The sequence below is a fragment of the Poromitra crassiceps genome (assembly GCF_964638095.1).
Source record: "Poromitra crassiceps genome assembly, chromosome: 28".
Lineage (NCBI taxonomy): Eukaryota > Metazoa > Chordata > Actinopteri > Beryciformes > Melamphaidae > Poromitra > Poromitra crassiceps.
Window position 1 is genome coordinate 11,923,632 of NC_139651.1, and position 26,853 is coordinate 11,950,484.

Genomic DNA, 26,853 nt, shown 5'->3' on the forward strand with positions numbered 1-26,853 from the left:
TACAAATATTGCAACTGCAACAGCTGTTGAGGCTTTTGTATTTTCAATTGAAATTCAAACACCAAGAATAACCTTTCAAACGCTCGACTCGCTTCACAACTCTTGTACAACCCCGTTTTAAGGAAGAGCACAGAAACACAACAGTTTCCCGTCCGATAGACCGAATCATGTTTGTTTACAAGAACGTCCTGGTAGAAAACTGACGACTCATATACAATTCATTGGAGTGGAGTAAACGGAGGCGAAGAACAACTGAGATAAAGAGACAATGGTTAAGTCTAAACACTTTCGATAACATTGAGGGTTCCTACACATTTTTCATGTCAAAATTCCATACTTTTCCTCCAGACTCAAATTTCCAGAATTCTCTGTCAGACCATATTTGACATCTGAGTATAGAAGGGTAACTTTGTGTTGAAAAGTGGTGGGGCCGCCCACACACACACTTTGGAGGTTTCAGGGTTGAGCCTCAGTAAAAGCTTGGACTTTGAAGGAACTTCTCAAGTGAAGACCGAAAAGCCTCTGACAGAAACGATTTGACTTTGCGAGACTCAGTGGCTCACAGAGGTTGAGGGTTCGAGTCATCAGTCACTTACTAGTGAGCTATGAAAATGGACACAGACGAAAGAGTGAAAAGCTCTGAGAAAACCTATCCTAACGAGTGCGACGCAGTGGCTCACAGAGTTGGATTACTGCCCAGCAGTATTGGGTCGTTTGAGCCTCCGTCAGCTTTGAGGTTGTGGGTTCGAGCCTCAGTCAGCTTTGAGCTCGCGGGTTCGAGCCCCGGTCAGTTTTGAACAGCGACAGCCAGAGGAAAGAGTGAGAAATGCTCTGAGAAAAACTTAAGTCTTAAGACGTGTGACCCAGTGGCTCAGAGAGTTTGATTGCTGCCCAGCAGCACTGAGGGTGTGGGTTCGAGCCTCAGTCAGTTTTGAGCTTGCGGGTTCGATGTGTTACATTCTGATGCCATGAAAAAACACTTGCTTGTATTATCAATTTATTTTGCCTAAATTCAGAATTTTATTATTTAGAAAAATGAATAGTCAGATAGACACAATAGACAATAGTCTGGAAACAAATATTTTTTCCATACTTTCTTTTCCTTTTCCTTTTTTTTTCCATACTTGTGTAGGAACCCTGAACGTTAGTCTGGAGACCTAATTTACCTGTTGGACCACAGACTAAAGAAAATGCTTGAGTTCACCCAAAACCTGCAGTTAAGTCTGACCGGCAGTGAGATGTTCCTGTTGGGTATAGATTTGGTTTATCATTCAACACGGTACATCAAATAAGGACAGCAGAAATGACAGATAGGTCAGATCCTCATCGTTAACTACAGTATTTATCTTGAACGTTACAGTGGCTGCTGAAAATGACAACAGAAATAAACAAGAAACAACTTTGTCGATATCTCCGCAATTCAAATCAATCACCTGTTGTCTACCCGGAAGTCGTCTCGCTGGCCAGCCTCCCCTCCCTTCCGTGAGAGGAGTGTGGCGGCGCTGGTCACCATTGTGGAATTGCGATGGGCGGCCCTTAGCGGCAGGGGGTCATCCCTATGTTCCCCGGGTCCTACTGTATGTTCCCCGTTTTTCCCAAATGGTGTCCAGCCGCTATGCCGACCACCCGCAATGCCGACCTTAGGTTTAGGCGTGGGGGTGGGAGAGGTTAGGTTTTGGGTTAGGGTCTGGGGGAGGTTAGGTTTAGGCATGGGGGGAGGTTAGGTTTGGCGTGGGGGCTGGGAGAGGTTAGTGAAAAACGGGGAATATAGAACCCGGGGAACATAGAACCCGGGGGAACATAGACATGATCCCAGCGGCAGTGCCCTTGGAAAATAGTTTCCAACAATCCAATTTGCCGTTTTCAGCGTGTAGCAACGAGCTAGCGTGTAGGTTTCTGCCGTTAGCTTGCTAGCTAGTTAGCGTTGTTGTTTTCACTGTGGCGGCAGGGGACTATTTACAGCGACACAGAGAGGAGGGAGCGGAAGCCACTCTGATTGACATGGTCGGAGCCAATGACAGAGCTTATAATAAGCGGGGAGCGGACATCCGGCAGCGTCTGAAACAGTCGCTCCAATGGGAGAGCAGAGTAGAGCAGGGAAGGGCTTATACCAGTAGCCTGTTTCCGTGCAGCCAGACTCCTCTCACGGTAGGGAGGGGAGGCTGACCAGTGAGACTAACCCGGAAGTGACTGTTGTTGTCAGCGTGACGTCACAGTGATTCGGTCTATACTGTGTACAGTGCAGTATAGTGCAGTATGCTAAAGCAAATGACCACTTACATACAGTATATCTACGGATCAAATATATTACGCATTGAAATACAATTAAATTAATGTCAAACTTTTACAATAATATATAGTTATTTTCCATTGCCTTGTGTAACACACGGCAGTGACATTGGCTGTTGAATATGTCAGTATTAGTGTTAGTGAATGCCACTGAGCAGAAAACAAATAGACTGGCAAAGTGAACGTCACTTCCTGCTTCAGCACTGTACCGGAGATTTTCTTCCGCCATTTATTTTCGCATAGACATTTCGTTAAATGCTTATAAAAAAATAGTTTTACTTGGTCAAACCAAACGGTTCAGATATTAGAATCGGGAGGGACCGTAGAACATTTCACGCGGATCAAAACTTAAAAAAACACAGAAAAAATATTTTCTTTAAATTCGCAAATTTTTACGTTGTGGTCCGAGTGAAAATGTTATACGGTCTCTCCTGTTTTCTAAATATATCTGAACCGTTTTGCGCAAGTAAGACTATCTTTATAAGCATTTTACGAAATGTCTATGGGAAAATAAATGGCGGGTGAAAATCTCTGGTACAGTGCTGAAGCAGGAAGTGACGTTCACTTTGGCTCTCTATACTCACACCAATGCAGAATGCTGTTTTATAAAAGCACAGTGTATCAGTTCTTTAAGGTACTTTTCCCCACACAGTTACTAGTGTTCGCTTCTACCCTGTGTCCTGTGTGGAAGGGAGGCTCCAGTACATATTTGGAGCTTGTAACGTCCATCGGTCGGCCCTCTCCGTCCTTTCTCACGTGAGCTTTCCTGTCGGTTCCGACCCAGAGTTCTTCAGAACTAACGTCCTGAAGGTCTCGCGCTGAAGCGATACAGCACCATTACAGGGCCAAGAGCATCTGTAAACAAGGCAACATCAAGAAGACCCAGGCGGCTGCTGTCTGGCCCCCGTGTGAACTGGGTCCGCCCTCCATTTCAGTATCCTCTCCGTACGGATGATGATGGTGACGATGTCTGTGGTCGCTGGACACATCTGGACTCACTGAGGAGAGAGGAGGAGACAACAACCTGGCCGGTCAGACTCACAGAAGATTTGGTTCACCTACCGGCTGCGTTAGGCCACCCACAGGGGGTGCTCTTTACAGTTGCCGAAAGATTCAGCGCCCGATCGCACGTAAAAAGGCATAGCTGACTCACACTCACACTCACTCACACACACACAAGAGACTTTGCATTCTTACTATATAGGAATAAATGCATATGCTCTGAATTAATCTATACAGCTACAGCATTGCTTGCTTACAGTGTTCATGCACATATCCAAAATTATGCACACCTGTCTACATACATACATACATACATACATACATAATATACATCTACACCGGTACGTGTTAAATTTACATAATATTTGGCAAATAGTCACTTTTCCTGTACATAGGTTTTCACCATCTGCAGTTCTGCACGTGTGAGTATCTCCATCTGTAAGTGTAGCGAATGCATCTATAGTTTCCTGGACACTTATATGGTATAATACACATTGTGGTATTTCCTCATGCTCTCATGTTCCCGGCCGTCAGTTATATATTGCATACATACAGTATATATACATTTTCATAACACACAAATCTCACTTTTGCTTTGATGTCTCGGCAGGGTGTGCCGACACTACTGCTATAGGCCGTCAATAATGAAATCCATACTTTGTTTAACATTGCATTTCTACTTATTATGTCCGAGGGTTGGAATTCTCATTTTGATTATGCCTAGAGAGATCCCCTCTAGCTTTATCCAATTCTAGAGTTGGCATTGAGCTCAAACCTTATTAATAGCTACTCTGACATGGATTTCTAACGGCCAGATTTCAACAAATTTGATTGCATGCAGGACTTTTATATAAACGAGGCTGGCTGCTTATCGACAGCTTCTCCTCCCTGTGAGGGCCCCACACATGAGCTACCGTTGAGGCAGAGTGCGCCCTGAAATTAACTATCTATTGATTCAGTGCCGAGGAGTCCCCAGGACAGCCATTTGAAGGTATACAGCTCACAGATAGTCTGGCTGAGTGTCCCACCCGAGAGCACTGAACCTCTGCACTGAACACCTCAATCAATTCCTCTTACTAAAGTTTCAAGGATTGTAGTATAGCAGCAAGCTGGAAAGCGATAATGTATCGTCTTTTTCTTCTTCTTTTTTTAAGATGATGTTTTTGGTATTTTCGACAAATCAAAATTAAGGATTCTGTGAGAGTTCCTCCGTCAGCGTCCTGTTTTATGTGGTACACACCTTCCAACCACTGGGCCCACCAGAATGTACCTACTGTCATTAATCAATGAAACATCATTGAAACCACTGACGTTTGGTTCCTAACTGCAGCGCTGGCTGCATACAACACCAAGCAACTCACGTCTGTCAAATTAATACGAAGCGATTCAAAGAACCCCTATGATATTTCAGACTCAAATAATCGTGGCCCCAGGACCGGATCGGGTTTTTGACAGAGCGAACTGTTTTGAAAGAGCTAATGTTACCAAATCACACGCAAGAATACACAATAACAGGAGTTGGGTTGGGTAGGAGGTTCATGGCTGAAGAAGAAATATAAGAATAATAAGAATTGGCAAAATCAAAGAGGTTAGGATGTTCGAAAAGGTGTGTGGTCTGAAGAGAGAGAGATAGGCCGGTAAGAGAGGCTTAGGACTGAAGTGAAATCAATAGACGTTGATTGGTGAGGACTTGGAACAACAATGATCAATAGCACACTAACTGCACCCGGGAAAAACATCCAACAACTGGACTGATGGAGGGTTCCATCTGTGCAACTTTACGATTTGCAGCAATCAGAGCTCTCTGGCACGTTGCCAGCTTGACGTTCGGTTCCTTAATCTCTGGCAAAGAAAGAGACAGGCTAATTGAAAGCATGAAACTGTCCGATGAAAATCTCATAACACCAATTTTGGTTATTTTCATGTTTGAACCTGAATTCGAGCAGCACATGTTCCTCTATGGGTTGAGGTAGTGTCCTCTAGAGCAGAGGTTCTCAAATGTTTTTCAGCCAAGGACCCCTTATAAGATAGAAAATATACCGGGGACCCCCTCATTCTGATTTGTGATTTTGGCCTAAGCTTGTTTCCACGGTAACGTGCTTGACAGTTAAATTGATAGGTTTGTCAGATTAGAATGTAATCCATGAAGCATTTTAGATTTAAAGCATAACATATTTTCATTGAACTATGAAGCTTTTGCACAAAAAAAAAGTTTTTCCCCCCCTGAAAACTTTTCGTGGACCTCCTGGCAAAGTGCCATGGACCCCTGGGGGTCCCCGGACCCCCATTTGAGAACCCCTGCTCTAGAGAGAGAGTGGCGTCAGCGGAGGACCAAAATGCGAGACTCATTAGCCAATGAACAGCCAGGAATGGGTCTCGCGCTACTTTTGCATGCTAAAATAAAGCTGATAAATGATAGTTAATGACTGTTAACTTAGGTTCAGGAGCTGGGCCACGCCTCAACCACTTCTCTAACCACGCCTCTAACCACACCTCAATTACCTGGCAGGTTACATATACACGTACCTGGTGAACCTGTCCTGCCCTGTTTGTCTCAGATCATCTCAGTTCTCTCAACCCACCCTCCCTTCCCTTCATCCCTACCCGCAACCCTCATCCCTTTATCCCTCATTCCTACCCTCAACCCTCATCCCAACCCTCACCTCCTAACATCCTCATTCCTTCCCATCAAATTCGGTGCATGTCTCCGTCATGTCTCATTCCCAGGATCTGTCTGGAGGGGTCTGAAATCAGCTCGGACGTAAACACGCCTGAGAAGCAATCCGCTCGGGCAGCTCATGCTGAGACGGAACCCCCAACGCTGAGTCTCCTCCTGCCTGTCTCCTCCCAGACAGACATCAACGGATGACACCTTCATGCATTCTCACATGCACCTTCATGCACCCTCACGTGCACCTCATCACATACACATCTCAATCTTCATTAAACTTCTAAACGATATATTGTTGTGGTGTGGTCCTTGCTAGTGAATGTACAATTTGATTCAAGTACAAAACACATACTAAATACACAAACTGTCCATTTTGCTGCAACTCGACAGTGCTGCTTAATCCAGGACCTTACTTCCTGGAACTCTTGAGAGTAAAAAACTGGTCCATTGGAGTGAATGAATGGAGATGTCGGGACTCTTCTATCTACATGGCTCTGGGTTGAGGACATTCGACATTACAACCCCTTAGGTTTATGAAACCAATAACACCAATGAGATCAACTCGAAAAAGCATGGCTGACAAGCTGAAAACAAGGCTGTTTTTCTTAGTTCTTGAAAAGTTGCCATTTTGGAGTTTCACATTACGGAAATTATGCATAACCCAGAATTATTATTACGGAAGGAAAAGTGTTTCGATTTCTTGGGAAATTAACAATTATAGTTTTATGATAGGCAATTGAGTAAATACTAACCCAATCTCCAGACTCAAAACCAATTTTCGTACACATTTTAGCCCCTATAACCTTTCAAAATATATTTTGGAGCAAAAATAAGAATCCCACAATAACACTATTAGTTTTTGTTTGAAGCAAATGGATTTTTTTTTTATATTAGCGTTCAAAAAGATGGGGGATAATGTCCCACAGTGAAAGAGACACATGCTTCCTGGTTGGTGTGGACACAAAACAAACACTCCTCTCTTTCATCAACTGCTTCACAACACAAAAGCCTAAAAGCAAATCATCAAGTCTTCTGAAGATGCGTATTAATGATCAGTATACAGGCTGCCATATGCATTATGACAAGTAGGACAGTTGTAAAAGACACATATATATATATATATATATATATATATACACTTTTTTGCCCAGAATTGTTGTGTTTACACAAGAACGAGATCAAGTGAGGAGGGAACCAGATGAAGAGACGCCACCTGAGACAGGCTGACTGCTCCTATTCTCAGACTGAACAATTGAATATGGCACGGTGCTGGAGACAGCATCCCTGTTCAATTAAATCCAGAGGCACACAGGAAAGAGAATACATTAACTCTTTATTTGCAAAAATCACACCACTTTGCATGCTCTCATTATTTTACATCATCTACGTACAGTTAGTCGCTAATGAATTGGCAATTTAGGGAAAGCCGCTCGATCCCTCATGTATCCTACAGTCTCTTTTTGTTCTCTCTCTCTCTCTGTCAATGTTAACGATATCAGTGAGTAGCGTGAATTGTCAGCTATACGCCACATCTGTTCATTCATTATATAGCAGTAGCAGATGAGAGAGCATATCATACGCTTGGAGAAAAAACAACATGCCAACATAATTTTACATGCCTGATATTCAATGGTTGGCTTGTGCAAGGCAACGTTTCCAATGCAATTCCAATCCAATTCCGAGGCAATGTTAGCGACTTAGCGTGCAACACCTGGATCAGTACAAGCCGATTTCTGAAAGAGGGTGAAATCCCAACTGAAAGGATCTCTCAGATTTATTCGCGCGAGCGTGTGTGTGTGTGTGTGTGTGTGCGTGCGCATACATGTTCCCCCTACCATTCGAAAGGGCTGCAAAAAAATATACGGTATATATATATTATATATATATATTATATATATATATTTATGGCATATTATTACAATACAACAATACTGGTGTTGACAGTAATAGAAGATGCCAAATCATTCAAAACAATAAGCATTTTGCTTTTATAGGAGCATCGTGCCAGCGTGCAGCGCTGTTCCAAAACGTGTCAACATGTGTCGTTGCCTGGGAAACGCACATCCCATAATACAACTGTTCACATCGCATCCCATAATAGTATGATGATACTTGGGATGCCATTGCGAACATAGATGCGACCAAGTTAGCTAAAACTTTAGCGTCGCCAGTGAGGGGCCCCCACCGTTGCAGTCGGGGTACGTTTCGAAATCCCTCCTAGGGGAAACACAGGCATGTGCAGGCATGTGCAGGCATTGTATGCACCCATACACACTCACACATATGTGACAGTCTGGAGAATGGTCCCGCACGTCGGACACATTTAATGTATATATTTTGTCACTCACTATTTCGTCACTATGATTTCAATGACTAGAAGTGAGCTCAAGGAGAGAATGCAGTGCATATACTTGGTCATAGCTTTCACTCTCTCCTGTTTTAATTTTTTCCCTTCACAACTCTTGGTTTGGTTGGTCTGCTTGTGCAATGTGCATATATACAGTCTCCCATCTGTCAGTGAGGTGACAGAGACTTGACAGCTGGAGTGGTTGGGGAGTGGTTTATGTAAATGTTGAGCTCTTGTCCACACTCCCATTACCTGGCTGCCCAGGTGTGAACAAGTTCTCCGGCTTTGAGGTCGGTTTTCTCAGGATCCTTCTTTTAGGAGTGTGAACATTCAACTAAGCATAATCTTCTCCATATTTATTTATTATTTTCAGATTGATATGTATGGCATAACATTTGAAAGCTTACAATCTGTACTTTCATAATCTGATTGAAAAGAAAATGAAAAATGACCTTGGTTACCCAAAAATAAGAGTCCCTGTCACATACTGTATGTACACTTTATGTGGCTGTATTTGTTTATTAAAAGTTACAATGTCCTGTCAAATAAATCTTTGAAACTATTTTAGATGGATAATTGGGAGCATTGACACTTTTGACAAGATTTTTTTAAAGTAAAAATACACTTCCTGTCTTGTCAGCCTAAATTACAAAGCGATGCTACAATAAAGAAGACAGCCCCATCACGCCTAATTGAGGCCTGGCAGATTGCTCCTATTAAATGAAACGCTGGTGTGGGCGTACGTACGCTTGTCCTCCCACAGGAAACGATGGGTCAAAACATAAAAGCGAAATAACACAAACCGTCTCGAGGAAATTTGGAAAGTTAAATCTTTTGCCTCTCTCATCCATTTGGTATCTTTGGAAATAACATTTTGGGAGCCGCCAATGTGCAAAGTTGCCTACTAGTGCACTTTCATTAACTCCATTGTACTATGCAGATCAAATATTATTACATTAAAATTACCCTCAGAAGCATGACATCATGTGACTTGTACGTAGAATTCAAAAAAAGAACTCAAACTGGAAAATGATCTGCTGTATGTAAACCAAAGGCATAGATAGACATGCAATCTGTAACTTCAGGGTTAATAACACCAGAATCCCCAAGGTTGTTGGTAGAAGGACTGCATAGAAGTATGAGGATCTGTAACCTCTGTAGTGACAACTGTGTGGGAGACGAGTATCATATTTTGTTTGAATGCAAGAATGTAATTATTTTGAATTTCAGAGAGCTAGGGGGAGAGAGAGAGTCGAGAGAGAGAGTCAGGGTCAGTCAGAAGGCCAAGTCGTGCGGCGCGCAAGGCCCGACCGAGCTGGGAAGCGCCAGCCGCAACGCAAGTAGGGGGGTCAAGATCGAAGGCCCGACCGAGTTGGGAAGCGCCAGCCGCAAGTAGCCATAAGTCGTTAAAAAGGTCGAAGGCCAGAAAAGTACAATCAACTACCGGTGCCCGCAGATCTCAATTAACCTCCGGTAATCAGATCTTCCTTTTGGGGGATCTCCTAGCCTAAGCAGATGCCTTCCTCTTGCCTCAAGAGCAGCGCCACTGGCTAATGGAGTCATGCGCCAAAGTATTTGCCATGCATGCCGATTGCTAAATAAAGTTTGTTAAATCCTACCGACTGGCCTCTCATGATTGAAGTGAGGTCTCTAGACCATAGTTCAAGCAGAAGGCCATTCGTGCATAATCTAATCCGATCACCCCTGACGTCAATCAAGTTCTAGTATGACGTGGTCAGTCAAAGTCTTAGTATGACGTCCGTAATGACGTCAGATATGACGTCAGTTAATTCTCATATATATAGCAAGGGTTCTACGTCACCTCTCTCTCTCTGGCCGATCATAACAGCAGCAGCTTCACAGCAGTCCATCTCCCTTGAGCCCTCCTCCGGAGCGTTGTTTTGCCCCACCCACCTCCCCAGTCCGCCACCGAGTCGTGACTCCTGATCCCCCACGGGGGGGGGGGGATCTCCTAGCCTATGCAGATGCCCTCCTCTTGCCTCAAGAGCAGCGCCACTGGCTAATGGAGTCATGCGCCAAAGTATTTGCCATGCATGCCGATTGCTAAATAAAGTTTGTTAAATCCTACCGACTGGCCTCTCATGATTGAACTATATTTACCCAGATATTATTTAACTCGTCCATCTATGTTTAAACTGATCTTACTACTACAATCAGACAGACAAAAAGTCATGTGTAAATTAGGTGCTTTTTTGAAGAATGTCCTGCCTCTGTTCAAATGACATATGCACCAGCCATGCCGTGTGCCATTGTATATTGTTTTTGTATATTTTGTTCGTGCTCCATACCATGTGATCATGGTCAATGAGTCACATTAAATAAATGAAACTGAAAAATCAATCCACGGGACAAATAAGACGACGACTTACGTGCAACTTTACAACGTTCCATCGTAAAGAACGATTGCGAGAAAGACACAAGTTTGCTCGTCTCGAGATAACGCATCGTCCGACAATCCCCTAATAGCCCAATCACCTTGAATCCGTTCCTCCACCTGCCTTTTTTTTTGTCTGATGTAATTCGCCCTCTGTACTTACAGCTAAGTATTTCAAACGCCCGCCTTGACCCCGCATAACGCCCGCATCCATTCTGTTTGTGCAATTATAGAGAAAAGGGCAGAATCAATGAAATCTAATTTAAGGCAGAAGCATTATTCTAACACAGAGAGAGAGAGAGAGAGAGAGAGAGAGACAGAGAGAGAGAGAGAGCCCTGTGCATCTCTGCATGGAGCTCCAGCACCATGATCAAGTGCTCTCTGGGTCTATCCTCCATAGCTCTGCTGCGCACGGCCGGGTGAAGAGTGCTCATGTCCTGGATTCCATCAGCCCGTCCTCTATTACATCCTCAGAACAGTCGATACTGAGCTCTGACCGCCAGTCACTCACTCTCAGGTTGCAACACGCTGCAGGCAGCATACAGATGAGCTCCAGACTATTCAAAAACACTGCTGGGTCCATACTCTAAAAACCTCTGCATCCTCTCTGTGTCAACTCAACACCCCCTCTCTGCATCCTCTCTCTGTGTGTCAACACCTTTGTTAGGACCGGCTGCTGCTGCTGCGGCGAAACGTCTACACCCGTTAATGTGCTAAGAAGGGGGAAAATGTGATGAAGCTAATGATACCGCGAGATAGGGCTGGGCGATATGGGTGAAATCAATAATCACAAAGATTTTTTTTTTTACGGTATCGATATATAACATCGATATGGGCTCATGTGCAAAATCTCTTTGAATCCAGTTGAACTGAAAGGTAATGTTAGGTGTGATGTCAAATATAATATTAGAAATATTATTCCTTAAAAATGTTTCATACTTTGTCAAGTAAATGAGTACAATTTGCTCGTTATCATACATTTTTACAAGCATAATTGTGTGTCACGATATCCCCAAAATCACCATATCATTACATCATTCCACTGAAAGATGATATTAACGATAATATTGAATTATCACCCAGCCCTGCCTGAACACAAAAGCATTTATGTAAACGCTATCATGAGAATGAAAAACAAAGCTACATTCTGTATGTATGTATGTAACTCGTTAGCAGTCCTGAAACACTGCTTGACAGCATATAATAACGGTTGATCAGGTGATCGCGGTTGATCAGGTGACCATGGTTGATTTGATCAGAACGATTTAGCGAAAGCCAAAATTAATTTCCTGTGTTTGTTTCGAGCGAGTGATGAGAGACGACCTCAAAACACCCCTCCTCTTAATATTGTATCGGGAGTCGGAGAGCGTTAAGAAGGAGAAGAGGGGATGTGTTCAATTTTTCATGTGCAGTTCCTCTTTCTTTACAGAGGAAAACAAAACATGCTCCTGTAAAAGGCCTCTGCAAACCACTGCTTCCTCTTCACCTGTTCAGCAGCAGCAGCAGCTCGTGGTCCTCTGGGTCAAGCATCGTTAAACAGAGCAAGGTCGTACAGCTATTTCGCCCATGTGCTCAGAAAAACACATGCCAACTATGAATGAAACTGATTATCTGTGTTTGGGTGCTTGAATAAATACAGGATCAGTCCAAAAGTATCCACTGTGTCATTCAGAAATGTGTCACAATTGCTCGAGTGACCTCACTGATGACTCATCCCTGATGACATCACTCACTGATGACATCAGTTTTGTTCAGTTCAACAGTCATAGACAACCCAGACATACCCGAGTCCTTTTGACTGAGGACCTGGTATGACCAAGGGGGGCCTACGCTCTAAACAGCCGATCCGCAAGGGTCATCTGGAAAACATTGAGCGACGTAAAGGATGATGTCATAACCACTGGTGATGTCATGTCATGCCCCATAATCGTCAAAGTGATGTCATACCCACTGATGATGTGGCATGAGTTACCATGAGCATCGTCCCCAGAGTCTCCACCCTAGAAATCGTGCACGCGCGATTTCTAGTTATTACTATTGCGGGTTTAGAGTGCGGGTTTGAATCCGACCCGTGGTCCTTTCCCGCACGTCATCCCCTCTCTCTCTCTCCCTACCTTTCCTGTCTAAATATTTACCCCAATTAAAAGATATTGTTCTGAACAGCTGGCAATCAAGAGTGACTTATTGTTTTACTGCAACACTTGTCAACCTCATAAAAGAATTAATGAGATCTCCTCAAGTCAAACATCAAAAAGGTGCCTGTCTCTTTTATCCAGAGCAGAGATGACCCGCTAATTAGCACGAACACGCCCACGTATTACTTCTTCTTCTTCTTCTTCACAAAACACAATTAGCATAATAAGGTTTGTCAGTTTGCACAGATCCCTCGCTTATTAACCTTCCATTAACCTTTTGATAAACATAGTATTATTCCCTGGGATCATCACACCACAAGGCTCGGCCCAAATTCTTCAGAGCAGCTGTTGAATTGGGGATGAGGCCACTGATAGCTCCGCCTCCCCGCCTCGCTGAAGATGGCCGCCGTCTGGAAGCTGCTCAGGAGGGGGCGAGGTTACGGAACAACAAGCTCAAATTTTGAGTCACCAGACACACGGGTCATTGGAGGGAGCATTGCCGATTGGCTAATCAATAGGAAACACGCCACATTTTTTGCTATAGGCTATTTTCGTAAATTCAAGCCCTGCTGATGTTTTGTCTAACAAGACTTAGGTCAAACCTAGTATATGGCTGGAGCGTGTGTGATGTGTTTAGACCATAGACTGTATAAAAATATGGACGTAGGCACCGTGATGTCACCTATTGGTTTGTAGACTTGGTTGAGACTTTGAAGCCTCGGGTTTGGCATTTTGACCGTCTGGGTTTTTTGGAGCCTGAAGTGACCATATATGGACAAGAAGAGCTGCAGCACCACCTCCTATAGAGACACTGCATGAAATAGGCCACGCCCATCACGGGGGAAAAGCTCCGTTCATTTCCACACACCAGCGTCATTTTCCTTGAATTAAACATAGCTAAAAGCTGTTGTGCTGCGCAGACAACAAATGTAAAAAATTGCCAGTTAAAGTTTTTTTGTACTCCTGAGCAAAACAAGGAAGCCATTGAGAATTGGCGAGAAGACAAATGTGTGTACATGTGTACATCTTCCGTATATACGATCTTTTTGTGCAACACGCGACGCAACCATGCACGTGAGTCGTGACATAGGAGAACGCCAGGATTGGAGGGGGGGGTTCCGTTTTCCCCCGTCTTGGGCGTGGTTTCTGAATGATGACGCGTTACGCAGTGTCTCTATTGGTCCGTCCGTGATCATTGAGCACACGCGATCACTGGACAGGTGACCTGTCAATCACACCCCTAAGCATAGTTTGCTTTATCGTCTATTTTATTCTAAATTTATAATTGTGTGTGTGTGTGTGTGAGAGAGGGGGGGGATTCTGGTAGAGAGAGATGTTATTACCTCTGCCAAGAAAGTTATGTTTTTGGCGCCCGTTAGTCTGTCTGTATGTTTTGTCTTTTAGCAGAAAAAAATTACTGGGCTGATTTTCACGAAACTTGGTGGAGGGTACGTTGTGTAGCACGGGCCAAGGAAGAAGAACCCATTAAAATGTTGGAGCACGGATCCCGATCCAACTCACAAAATTTGCATGTCATAGCAGACTGAACTATTGGGCTTGGCGGAGGTCTGCACTCTCTATTCTTCACTGTAAGTGAACATGTGGCTCCCGAGGGAGACAACACTGCATTATATTTACTCAAATCCATAATTCATTTCTACTTGTACACTACCATTTTTCCGAGGAGATATTTTTGCACAGCCAACTCTCTCCTCTTCTCACGTTGGAAAGTATCCGTGTGGAGAAAGGAAGAAGATCCTCTTGCTCAGCATCACAACGTATTGATCATACTAACGTTTCGGTCCCTCTGGCTCCTCTTGTCAAGAGTATTTTATACAATTCTTACAACAATGATCTTCAATAAATAATGCTCCGTCCATTGTGTGTGCACAGGAGTGGGACAATTACACCGCCGTCATATACACACACCTTTGAAGAGAACGAACGAGCTCTAGCTCTGCAACGGCATAAATGCCAACCCAGCTGCACTCATATTCCATAATGATTGGAATATATTGCATAAAGATGTATTCTATGTGATTCAAAGTGAATGAGTTTATAGGCCTTCGATATTAATCAAAAATACGACTCATGGACCACTCTAGGCATCATTTTGGTGTTTTTATCATGGCATCACAGCATGTTAGCCGTTCACAGTGCCAATATCCTGAAAATCCATACAGTAGCCTACAACCCTTTCATGGAGTATGGATATTTTAATTGCATGTCATTAGATTTTTTGTTTCTTAGGTAGAGATCTAGTATATGCCCAATAGGGTGTCCTGTCTCTACCGGCACACTTTTCTGTTGTTTTCCTTTGTCTGTATTCTGATTTTAATTACGTGCAAATCACTAAACAAAAAAAGACTTGACATGATGTCACAACAAAATCATGTAAGGCTTGATTTTGATTAGATCGAGTAGAATGGCAACTCCTAAAATCAAAAATAAATTGCATAGGGGAGATAAATGTCTGTACAGTAAGTTGCTTGGCCCATTAGGGGATTTCACTTTACATTACCTGCATGCTAATAAGCCCGCTATTGTATCGGCATACTGTTTAAAGCTAGAGTAGCACATTAAATAAACCCAAATAATAAATTCCTAAATACAACCTTCATAACAACCAAGTAGCTCGTTCATTGAATACCGATTCATATTGTGTCACCAGCGTTCACACGGTGTCAAATGTGACATCACATTTGAAAAGGTGTGTCGCTTTTAGAACCTCTCTGAATAAAAAGCACCAGCTGAGAAAACGTGCGTAGAGGTTCTACGTCGTGAAAGCATCACTGCATGAAATGTGTTCCGTGCATAATCCCCCTCCTGCTATTATTCACGGGCCAAATCGTCGGAGGAGGAAAAACGATTAGAACATTTCCGCCGATTGAAAACGGCCCCAGTCAGCTGGGAATGCTTGCTGTGAAATATGAAGGCCTTTTCAAAGTTGGAGAGAGAGCTTGAGGTTGGGGGGGTGGGGGGTGGGGTGGGGGTTTGGAATCACCAAGTGATTTGTGGATAGCTCACAACAAAAACCTTGTGTGAATAGAGAGCCAAAGTGGAACAACGTCACTTCCTGCTTCAGCGCTGTACCAGAGATTTTCATCCGCCATTTATTTCCCCATAGACATTTCGTCAAACGCTTATAAAAATAGTTTTACTGGTGCAAACCAAACGGTTCAGATATATTTAGAAACGGGAGAGAACGCATAACATTTCACTCGCACCAAAACGTGGTTTGAAGAGAACGTTTTTTTAATGTTAAAAAAAACAAACATAGAACATCCAAGTGAGATGTTCTATGGTCTCTCCCGATTATAGCGTTAGCTGAACCGTTTGGTTGGGCTAACGCTGAAGTAAATGGCGGATGAACACCTCTGGCACAGTGCTGAAGAGCAGGAAGTGACGTTCCACTTTGCCTCTCTATATGACCACACACTGGAACGATTGCTTTACAATGCGAGAGAAAAGCCAGTTATTGAATGCGGAGGCGAAGGAGGGGAAGACACAGATATGACCCCCACTCTGGGAGGAGAGGGAGGAAATCTATTGGCCATATGGGCCCATGATAGAAAGTGACAGCACAAAGGTGTCACACTGCTTCCAGACAAGAACGAGAGAAGGAAGGGAAGAAGGGAAGAGGCCATGTTGGTCCCGTGTGGATCGCTTTTTATAGAATGGCAAATTTCACGCTTGATTGAACAGATGGTCGTATCATTTAGGCTGCTGTTCCAATGCCAATGGGACTGCTTAAAATACAAATCACTAGTTATTTGGATTGCCTTGCAACAGGGCAAAGAGAGGTGGAGAGTTGATCACAAAGTGATCTATGTCAAATAGATCATGTTGACTGAAGTAAATAGCCGACGTGTTTCTCGTCACAACTGAATGCTCAGAAAAGCAAAAAAAAAAATGCACGCCCTCGTTAATGCCAATTAATTTGGCCCCAAGAGGAAACCAATGGTGAATGGATGGTTTTTCCATGAATAACTTGTCCTGACCTTGATTTTGCCCTAAATTTTGCCCTAAATAAACTGACAATCTGTCCATTTACAATACGCCACATATGGCTGTTATCGCGTAGTACATATTTCACGCTGAAATCATGAATGATTATTGATTCATGATGAATGTGCCCCTATAGCTGTTACTGTATAAAAGCTCTTATCCGTGTCTAATCAATGTGTTATTAAACTAGGTTTAAAGGAAGTGTAAGGGTGTGTGTGTGTGTGTGTGTGTGTGTCTGCGCATGCGTGTGTGTGTGTGTGCTTGTGCACGCGCTCCTGCGTGCGTGCGTATGTGTGTGTGTGTGTGTGTCTGCGCGTGCGTGTGTGTGCTTGTGCACGCGCTCCTGCGTGCGTGTGCGTGCGTGTGTGTGTGTGTGTGTGTGTGTGTGTGCACCTCCCTGGGGACACCAGACTAATGGTTCAACCCGACTCCTCCACTTCAGTCAGTCTCCCTGCGGTTGATTAACTCTGTGATCCATTAAATGGCCTGATCCCCCCAGCAGGGAGAGAGTAGAGTGCCCTCCGCTCCGCCCGACCCCTCCGAGGATTAGGGGAATCCCTCAGACATCATCAAAGGGACTCGGAGGTGAGCAGCGGTGCTGCCGGCTTCCTCACAAGCGTTTAGGGGCAAAGATGCTGAGTCGCTAAATGGGGTAAAATACAAACCCCCTTCAGATTTATGAATACTGGTTTAATTAACAGAAAATTGATTTCAAATACATATCAAAATTACTTTTTAGTTTTCTGAACTGAATTTCTATACAATTACCGAAATAAGTTTTGAATACAATTTTTCCTTAAATTCCATTTTAAAAACATTAAAATTTGAACCATTTCGTGGCAGACTTGCTGGAGTTTCCACAGCATGAAATGGCAATAGCATCCCATCCCCCGATTTTTTTTATCCCATTTTAATCCCCCATTAGTGCTCATTTTAATTTATCTATCCTGGTTGCTGCTCTACCCTCTGCCGATCTGGGGAGAGCCGAAACTGGCTCCATGCTTCCTCCAAGACATGGGCCAGCCGCTTCTTTTCACCTGACAGGGGAAGCTTCACCGGTAGGACATAGCACGTGGGAGGATCTCGCCATTCCAACAAGTTTCCCCTCCCTCTGAACAGGCGCCCCGAACAACCAGAGGAGGCACCACATCAGCAACCAGGATATTGCATGTTTAGGTGAGGGGTTCCTATATGAAGGAAACCCCCAGGGGGCACGGGGAGAACATGCAAACTCCACACAGAAAGGCCCTTTTTGACGACCCCACCCGGGTGGTGGGCACTCGAGGACATGCGGATGGGCACGCACTCCTTCAGCGCTCACATCGTCCCAGGTGGGAATCGAACCCAGGACCTTCTAGCTGTGAGGCGACAGCGCTTACCACTGTGCCACCGTGCCCCTGGCAATAGCATTTCTATGGTGTGTTTTGCTCTTTGGATGGCTTAGTGCCATCATGTTGAAAGAGCATCCAACTTCAGCCCAGTTTGACACTTCTCATTTCACCTACGTTAAAAAGTTGAACTCGTTCGCTCACTGCCACAGAGCTGGTCGAAAAAGGCTTCTGGACCAGCATTCCTTTAAAGTCGAGCTGAACCCAAAAATGACTTATTTTATTTTAGTTCAAATACCTGGGTATACAGTGCACCTATTTAATAATGTATGCCAAAAAAAATCACAAAAATCTAATTTCTTTCGTTTTTCACACTTTTTCACATCAAAAGTTAATTTTTCAAGATTTCATTCATAGCAATCTACAGTTTGCTGACGTCACCTAGTACTATCAAATTTCTACCCCATTTCAACCAATCATATCACGACATGGCAGCTATCAATCAAATCTTCATTTCAGGATAATTTTCTCTTCCAAAGAAAGAGAAAATGGTGCCTAGTGCCTGTCATCTGGCAGAATTCCTATCCCATAAACTAACTACTAACTTGGCCAATTGTATGTTGATATACACAATAAAGAAAACTGTAATGCTTAAGAATGCAAAGAAATGTAACTGGCTCGTTAAAACTCGCATTCCAGGAATATCGTATTTACAGCAAAGCGATAATGGCGTGCGCCTCCGAGAGCCTGGTCGTCAGGGGTCGCACCTCGAAGATTCCAGGCCGACGTGCTGCACTCTCCGCTCGGCAGCACGAAGGCAGCTGGCTGCCTGCGGCTCGCTGAGCTCCACTCAGCCACTAAGCTCGCGTCAGCAGGCTCTTCCCGAGGGGAGCGCCACAACACGCTGAATCCCACTCGATTTGGAGGCGGAACACGCCAGGATTGGCCAAAGCCCGATCCAGTCCCCAGAATTCTCAAAAAAAAATCATCGACATAATTACTATGACCCGCCTCTCAACCTGTGATCTCAGACAAGTTATGTTTTCAGTCGGAAACGGACTGCGACGCACGCGACAAACGGGTTCAGTTCGATTTTACGAAGAGGGAGACAAGACAAGTGAGTATACTTAAAGAAACAATTATTTGGCTCTTGCAAGTAAATTCTTCAAAGCCAAGAAGGTCTATATCAATATAGACAAGTGAGTATACGTATACAAGGTCTATATCAATTTAGCTCCACTTTAGCAGGTCGTCGAGAAATTGATCAGGAGAAACTGTGGCGGGCCTAATGAATATTAGTGAGTACAGTGCTATAGATGTGTACAGCCTTGCTCAACAACACACTGGAATTAATGGCTACACACATGGCACCAATACATTGATCTGAATGTGATAACGAGGATAACGCTACTGCTACTAAACTCATGTAAACACCTGCATCTAATTAGATTACTTGGATTATGGTCATAATTAAAGTATTAATCCTGCTATTAAGTAGAGTTAATTGTGTGGAGTAGTGAAAAATGACATGCATTATCGCATAAGGGTGATTAGAAGATGATAAACGCCATCATCTGAGCGAGCCTGTCGATCAGAATTGTGACACTTGCCCAAAATACCTCGAGTCATATGTAATATTTACAGCTATGATCCTTGAATAGCCTTCGTGTGTTGAATCTCAGTACTGCATATTATAGTATGCATGCATATATAAGAAGGACAGAACACAACTACCTGTACAGTTTATGACAGGAGGGACCTGACTGATATTATTGGGGAATATTTAACATTTTATCAACACTATCAAGGCTCTGAACTAGCAACGGATTCTTTGCCAACATCTCTCATGTCAAGGTTGTTCCCCCCCCTCTCTCAGGAGAAAACGGTTGCTGTGCACATGTTTCACTTGGGACTTTTCTCAAATAAAAGGACTTTTTCCTGTAGGAATCAAACCCCCAAATCCTAGTGTGTTGTTAACACCACGGTGTTCCAACCGAAGCAGTGCTATCAATTGTAGGAGGTTTTGCAATAAGGCCACAACTTTCATCTCAACTTCTTCCCAACCGCCATCAGCCTCACCAACAAGGCCCGGAAACCCCTTCCGCCTCACAAACAACACCCCCCCCCACACACACACACTCACTACCTCCTCCTAAACTCAACTGAACTCCCCCCCCATAAAACTGGAACTCATACTGTATCTAATTTAATGCCTGTCTAACTGGGACTGGTAAATTGATGTAAATTCCCTGCACATTAATGCCTATTTAACTTAGCCTGTAAATTTCATGTACATTCAATGTAAACTCTTATCTAACTCTGACTGTACATTCATGTAAATCCACTGCCTATTTAACGTATATTTAACTCAGTCTGTAAATCTCATGTAAATCCAACGTAAATTCATATTTATCATCCACAGAACACTTCACCACTCATGTACATATTGTATATATTGACTCGATTTGATTTGATTTGATTGCAATTGCAACTTTGCGATTGTCTTTAGTTATCTTCCTACTTCTTATCCCTGTATATTGATGTAACCGCTACGCTGCATACAGACACTAAGACAAATTCCTCCTATGTAACTTGCATACTGTGGCAATAAATGTGATTCTGATTCTGATTCTGATTCTGAACAAGCCTAGATAGATGAGGTGTGAACGTGGCATGAAACGAGGTACGGAAGCAGGGGCCAATGATATTTAATGAATAGTAGGCTGACTAAGCTGACTGGAGGGCCCAGGTTCATCTGCTGCACGTCTCATCCAATATGCATGATTTACAAGCAGGGCTTCTTGCCACAGCAAACTTTCCACCCAAAGAGGAGCGTCAGCGTGAAGCGGTGTACACAGCCAGCACACAGAGAACGCTACTGTAGCATTCTGGGGGGATGCAGGAAACTCGTGAATACTGGAGGGATTTGCAGGGATTTGAACCTGCAGCCCAGCCTCGCTGTCATTGGCCTGGTGCTTCTCGGAAAAGGGAGGATGTTGGAGACACTGCGGGGCGCGTCATCATTCAGAAACCACGCCCAAAACGGGGGAAAACACAAACTCCCGTCCAATCCTGGCGTTCTCCTATGTCGCGTGCATGGTCGGGTGTGGCACAAAAAGATCGTATATACGGAAGAGGAACCCTCCAACTTACTTAATTGACAGCAACATCCACATTTTTCTTCTCGCCAATTCTCAATGGCTTCCTTGTTTTCCTCGGGAGTACAAAAAAACTTTAACTGGCTATTTTTTACATTTGTTGTCTGCGCAGCCCCACCACACAACAGCTTTTAGCTACGTTTAATTCAAGGAAAATGACGCTGGTGTGTGGAAATGAACGGAGCTTTTCCCCCGTGATGGGCGTGGCCTATTTCATGCAGTGTCTCTATGGGGATAATGGGAAGGCCAGGCCGTTGTCCTTTTTGAAAAATGAGACTTCGGTTGTTGTTCTAATTCTTGTTGATATTATATTGGTACATGATTTCCATACTGGCTAATTATGAAAAACCAAAAGCCACCCCGGGACAGGATGGGAGCAGGGTCGAAATGACCTTGCTGAAATGTGAGAAAAGCGGATAGTGGCATGTTTTGGCTGTCAGATTAGACTATAAAATGTCAACAGGAGCCGTATGAAAAACACTTTCCTCTGCTCTCTACACTGTGTCCTGTCATCTGTAAAACTTCTTGCAACGTGGAATAAACCACACGCTGAGAACCTTAACCACGCTTGATTTCATCTTTCATTTGCTATTTCATCTTTATTTCCATCACAAGAATCTAACCATTGAATACCTATTGAATGCACCGTATTTAAAAGGGATATTGCAGAAAAGGCTCCAGCCGGCCTTGCCTGCCGTTCAAGACCATTTCTCCTCAAAGCCGAGAAGACATCTTCTTCAACAGTAACAACAGACGAATGCTATGCAGAGGAATATACATAAGCTTTATTGCAGAGAGCTGAACATTTCCGAGAGTAATGTCAAAAAACTCACCATTAAAATCCTTTTTTCCCCTCAGCTTTCTTGTGTATCTCAATCTTCATCTCAGTCACGATGAAGACTTGTGGCAAACAAACTTGCGCTTAGGTCTTCTTGAAATATTCATAAGCGAAGCAAAGTATAAACACCTTTGCTATTTTGGGAAAACATTCTTGGCTCGCAGAGAGGACAACTTATTTTCCCAACAGCAAAAAAAAAAAAAAAAAAAAAATCTCCATGTGAAACGTACCTTCATGAATATGAACCGTAAAGATGAATCTTGTGCTCTCTGCGCTAAGAATAGAGTTCACAAATTCCCTGTTTGCGGCGTGGTCTGTTTAAACTGTTTCAAATCAAGCAACTGAACTAGTTTCTTCATCACAAAGCTGTATCAGAGAACACAACGCTGGAGCCACATGGGGAGACTAATGTCCAGACCTCAGTCGTTTCTGCCTGTTGCCACAAGTGCTGGCAAAAATAACGCTTATTAATGTAATACCGCCTTGCTAGCGAGCCATTTAAAAACACAGCATGCAAATTACAAAGAGCTTCCAGAATTGATGTCAGTCTTAACTGAAATGAGTATGAGACAAGACTCGTCGTCAGGTTATTCTTTAGGTAATTATAACAATGAATTTACTCAGTATGTTCTCAGCATCATGTACTGTAGGTACATGACAGTACTTCCAACCATTTTTTTCAACAATCAGGGCACGCAAGGGTTTGATGATATACATGTAGGTTAGGCCTGCAGAGGGGTTGACAGGAACATTTAGATAGATATCTAACGTAAATGTCCAGAATCCAACATGTTGTCAGTGATTTCAGGAGGTATTATTCTTCAGGATGGGCCGGTGTCGATGCAATTCCGGCTCGCCTACCCGATCGGCTCGGGCACGCATTGTGATTGGCTGTACGTCGGGCACGTGGGATTAACGTGGGCAAAATGGCCGACAGTTTTAGATTAGCTAACAAGCTAAGCTACTGATGTTATCAGACACGATAAACAACATTAAAAATATGAATCATACAAACATTCAATGATCATGATTCAAGTTGTTACAGGACCATTTCTCGTAAACATGAGCCAAGGTCCTTACACATCGGGAGCGTTTTTTTCGTGCGATTAATTCGCACGTCAATAATATTTTCCGAACCTATATCAGTTAATGCAACCGTGCATACCAACGCCGAAGTTTCGCCGAGCGTTATTTGCGGTGTTTGTTTTTTCGAACCACGGCCGATTTTTCAGAAATTCGCTTCCGACGTGTACACATCTGTGGCTGTGATTGACAGGTGGGTCAAAACTCGCATCGCAATTTCATGCTGTATATTCGCATCGCTGTCGATGTGTAAAAGGACCTTTACTTTTTGAAAATAAATGTTGTGAGGGTTTAACTTGTCGTCGATCCGGTAGGGCGAGCCGGTCCTGTAGGGAGAGCCGATCCTGTACCGACACCGGCCCAAATGGATTGCAAGAAACATCTGTGATCAGGCCCGTAGCTACCATTGAGGACACCGAGGTCATGACCTCGGTATTTTCCACACACAAATTTTTTTTAATTTTTTTTTGAAAAAAAAAGAAAAAAAAAAGAAAAATAGCCCCGGTCCCCAGATCTATTAATCTGTCATTGATGTTTTAATGCGACAGTTGATCGGAAATGCAACAATTTGCTTCCTCTCTGTGTGCTATAGAAGGAAGATAACTCACATTCAGATTTTGCATTGAGGCTAGATTGGGGCTAGACTTTGGGGACAGTTCTATTGAAGTGAATGGGTAAGTAACTCCCCTGTAAGTGATGTTTGTGTAGATGGGCCATTGTATTTAATTGAGCAGTATTCTGCCATGTGACCTGTATGCAGAATATAAATTATATCATATGGGGAGACATTTATTTTTTGTATCATTTTAAGGCAACAGCACAGTAAAGAGGATATTAATCTAACATGATGTATGTAGTTGTTTATAGATCTAGCCTCTTAATTTTGCTCTCAAAGTGCACCAGATTGAAGCATTTTACTTTAAAATGGACAAAATTTTCGATCCGGGGGGGCATAGCCCCCCCTGGGCGCCCCACGCCGCGCTAAAATGACCTCGGTATTTCTCAAACCCTGGCTACGGGCCTGTCTGTGATGGGAGGAGCGCGCTTCATAATCTCTGTGACACGCTCAATCCTGTAACAGCACAAAGCCTGATGTCATCAGCACATTGTTCTCTTGACATCTGAATGGGTCTTCAGTATGAATGCTCACCTTGGATTATGTCACACAAAGAGGACTGCAACATCAAATCCTGTCTACTGCTAAATACTGATACTGTTCTGTCTGTAAATAGAGCCATGCTTAGTAAATTGCATTGAGCAGGACAACACTAGTCTGGACCCAGCCACACTTCAGATGGTGGCATATTCCTGGCAAATTCCCCACATTTAATTTGAACATCATAATCGGAGTGTCGTTGTGATCATCACTGGAATTTTAAAATGGCCAAATATTTCTGGGGAAGGACCCCACACCCTCCAAAAAGGTCTGGATTTGTGGAGCTCACCACAGATTTTGGTCCGGTTGTGTACAGCCCCCGGTGTTACATCATATTTATACCGTTGTATATCCAGAGCTGAAAGTTGTAAACGCGTTGGCACTTTCTTAATGTAAAGAGTATGAGGCGGCTTCTCTCCTCGATGAATTCAGCAGGTGGAGGTAAGAGGGTGTCATTTTTCCTGCCCGGGCCCTCCTGTCAGCCTCCCCGACATCGCCCACGTTACATTAAATAAATGGCTGGCTTTTCTCCAGAGTCCGCAGCAACGTTATTAAACTGCCTACCTGTGTTACGATGATAGATCTTCCCAAACTTTGGACCCCCAGCGAGCCCCGGTTACCCATAAATGCAGAACATAAAGAGATTGCTTGTGCGGACAACCGGTATAAGCAATGAAATCAGGCTCCCCACAGCCGAATGGGCTCTGGATTTGGCCAAAGGGAGCTATATAGGGCCCGTGCACCGCCAACGGAATTATAAGCAGCCAGCAATGCAATGCTGCCCTCGTTCGACCTTGATGCACATGTAAACATGGCAAGGAGGAGAAGAAGAGAGAGAGAGAGCAGAAGAAGAAAATCGTAAATTTGTCGTCATATCTTAGCGGCCAGTGTGATTGTGTTTCCGATAATGGCTAGGGCTGTGAATCTTCACTGGCCTCACGATTCAATTACGATTCATCTGTCAACGATTCGATTCCACGATGCATCGCGATACAGTTCAAAGTATTGCAGCTCCAAGTATCAAATCCTCAATTTTCTGTATTATTACTGCACATATTTAGTATCAAGTCCCTTTTTTACTTAGAAAGTGCTTTAAAATCTGAATGTCAACAGAAATTTAAACATAAACGATTCAACGATTCATCTGTCAACGATTCGATTCGATTCGATTCATACGTCCGCATCGCGATGCATCGATTATACGATTAATTTTGACACCCCTAATAATGGCTGGATCAAATACTCTTAATTCGCGTCAGAGAAAAAAATGTCTCGAAGCTCTTAAACACACACGCACGCACGCACGCACGCACGCACACACACACACACACACACACACACACACACACACACACACACACACAAATAACAATAACAATAATTCCAGTGGTAGTGTGTGTCTTATTTAAATTCATCATGTTCGGAATTGTTCAAGTTATGATGTGTACAACACCCCATTGCAAAATCATGCAAGGAGCCATCAAAGGACGCACAAACACTCTATGAAGACTGAAGATCAAGAACTGTGTCTGGAAGCACACAGTAATGATGTTTTCCCAGCCGTAGCCCATTGACTTTTCAAAATGACAACAGAGCAAAATATCTCGGCGAGACACGCAACAACACTCTAAAGGCATAAGGCATAAAGTAAACACTGCAGCGTACATGCACATATTCTGACTGACACGTTCACGTAACAAGACGACAGGCCCTAACTCTTAAGTAGTAACGCATTCTGGTTACAGTACGGGCTTTGGGGTTGATTAATTATGTAACAGCTTTGCTGACAGAAACTAGAGAAGCTAAATCTTCCCTCTGCCTCTCAGAGTCACAATCATGTCCGCTTGCCAATTTCCCACCGAGCCTTAGTGACAAGGCCCGGTGGACGGGCGAGCCAAGATAATGGATGGCACTAATGGTCAAGCCCGGACCGCACATTAGGATTCGGGTCGATTCTGAGTATTGCACACAGGAACCGCTGCCAGCGATCAATGCTAGGCTAATGTGCGAAAAGGAGTAAGTTGAATGTCAGTGTTGCCGATCAATAACTATTCATTTTCTAGCGACCACATTTCCACAAATGGGACACTTAATATTGTGCGATTGGATAATTACCACGCCCAATTAAGGCAGGGTGACACTAAGCGATGGATGGTGGATGGAAAAGCGTCGGCCGCAAAAGGCGCAAATGGAGACGCGCGCCAGACGCTGATCGACATCGGGGAGATGGATGATGTGGATGTCTGCAAACGGTGGGACGCCAGCAGTCAGATAATCCGCTCTCTACGGCACCCGGAGCTAATGGATGTCCAGCTGCCCTCTCACGTTCTGCTCAAATACGCTGTCCCCAAAAGAGAACAGGAACACACACACACACAACCACTTTACAACCGCAATCTTGATGTAAATTAATTTATATTTTTTCTATTGCTGAATTTTGTTT

The 26,853-nt window shown here is 43.6% G+C and overlaps 1 protein-coding gene across 2 annotated transcripts in view; it reads right to left on the reverse strand.

Annotated features, from left to right (window-relative positions):
• Positions 1-1,007: 1,007 nt before the first annotated feature.
• Positions 1,008-26,853, reverse strand: part of gpc5a (glypican 5a) — a 166,285-nt gene continuing 140,439 nt past the window's right edge. Inside the window, exon 9 of one of the 2 annotated variants that reach the window (XM_083662136.1) lies at positions 1,008-3,287. In XM_083662136.1, the coding sequence (XP_083518262.1) occupies positions 3,127-3,287 (161 nt within the window). In that variant the 3' untranslated portion in view covers positions 1,008-3,126. The remainder of the gene's footprint in view (positions 3,288-26,853) is intronic. The other variant, XM_083662137.1, reaches the window with a different exon arrangement.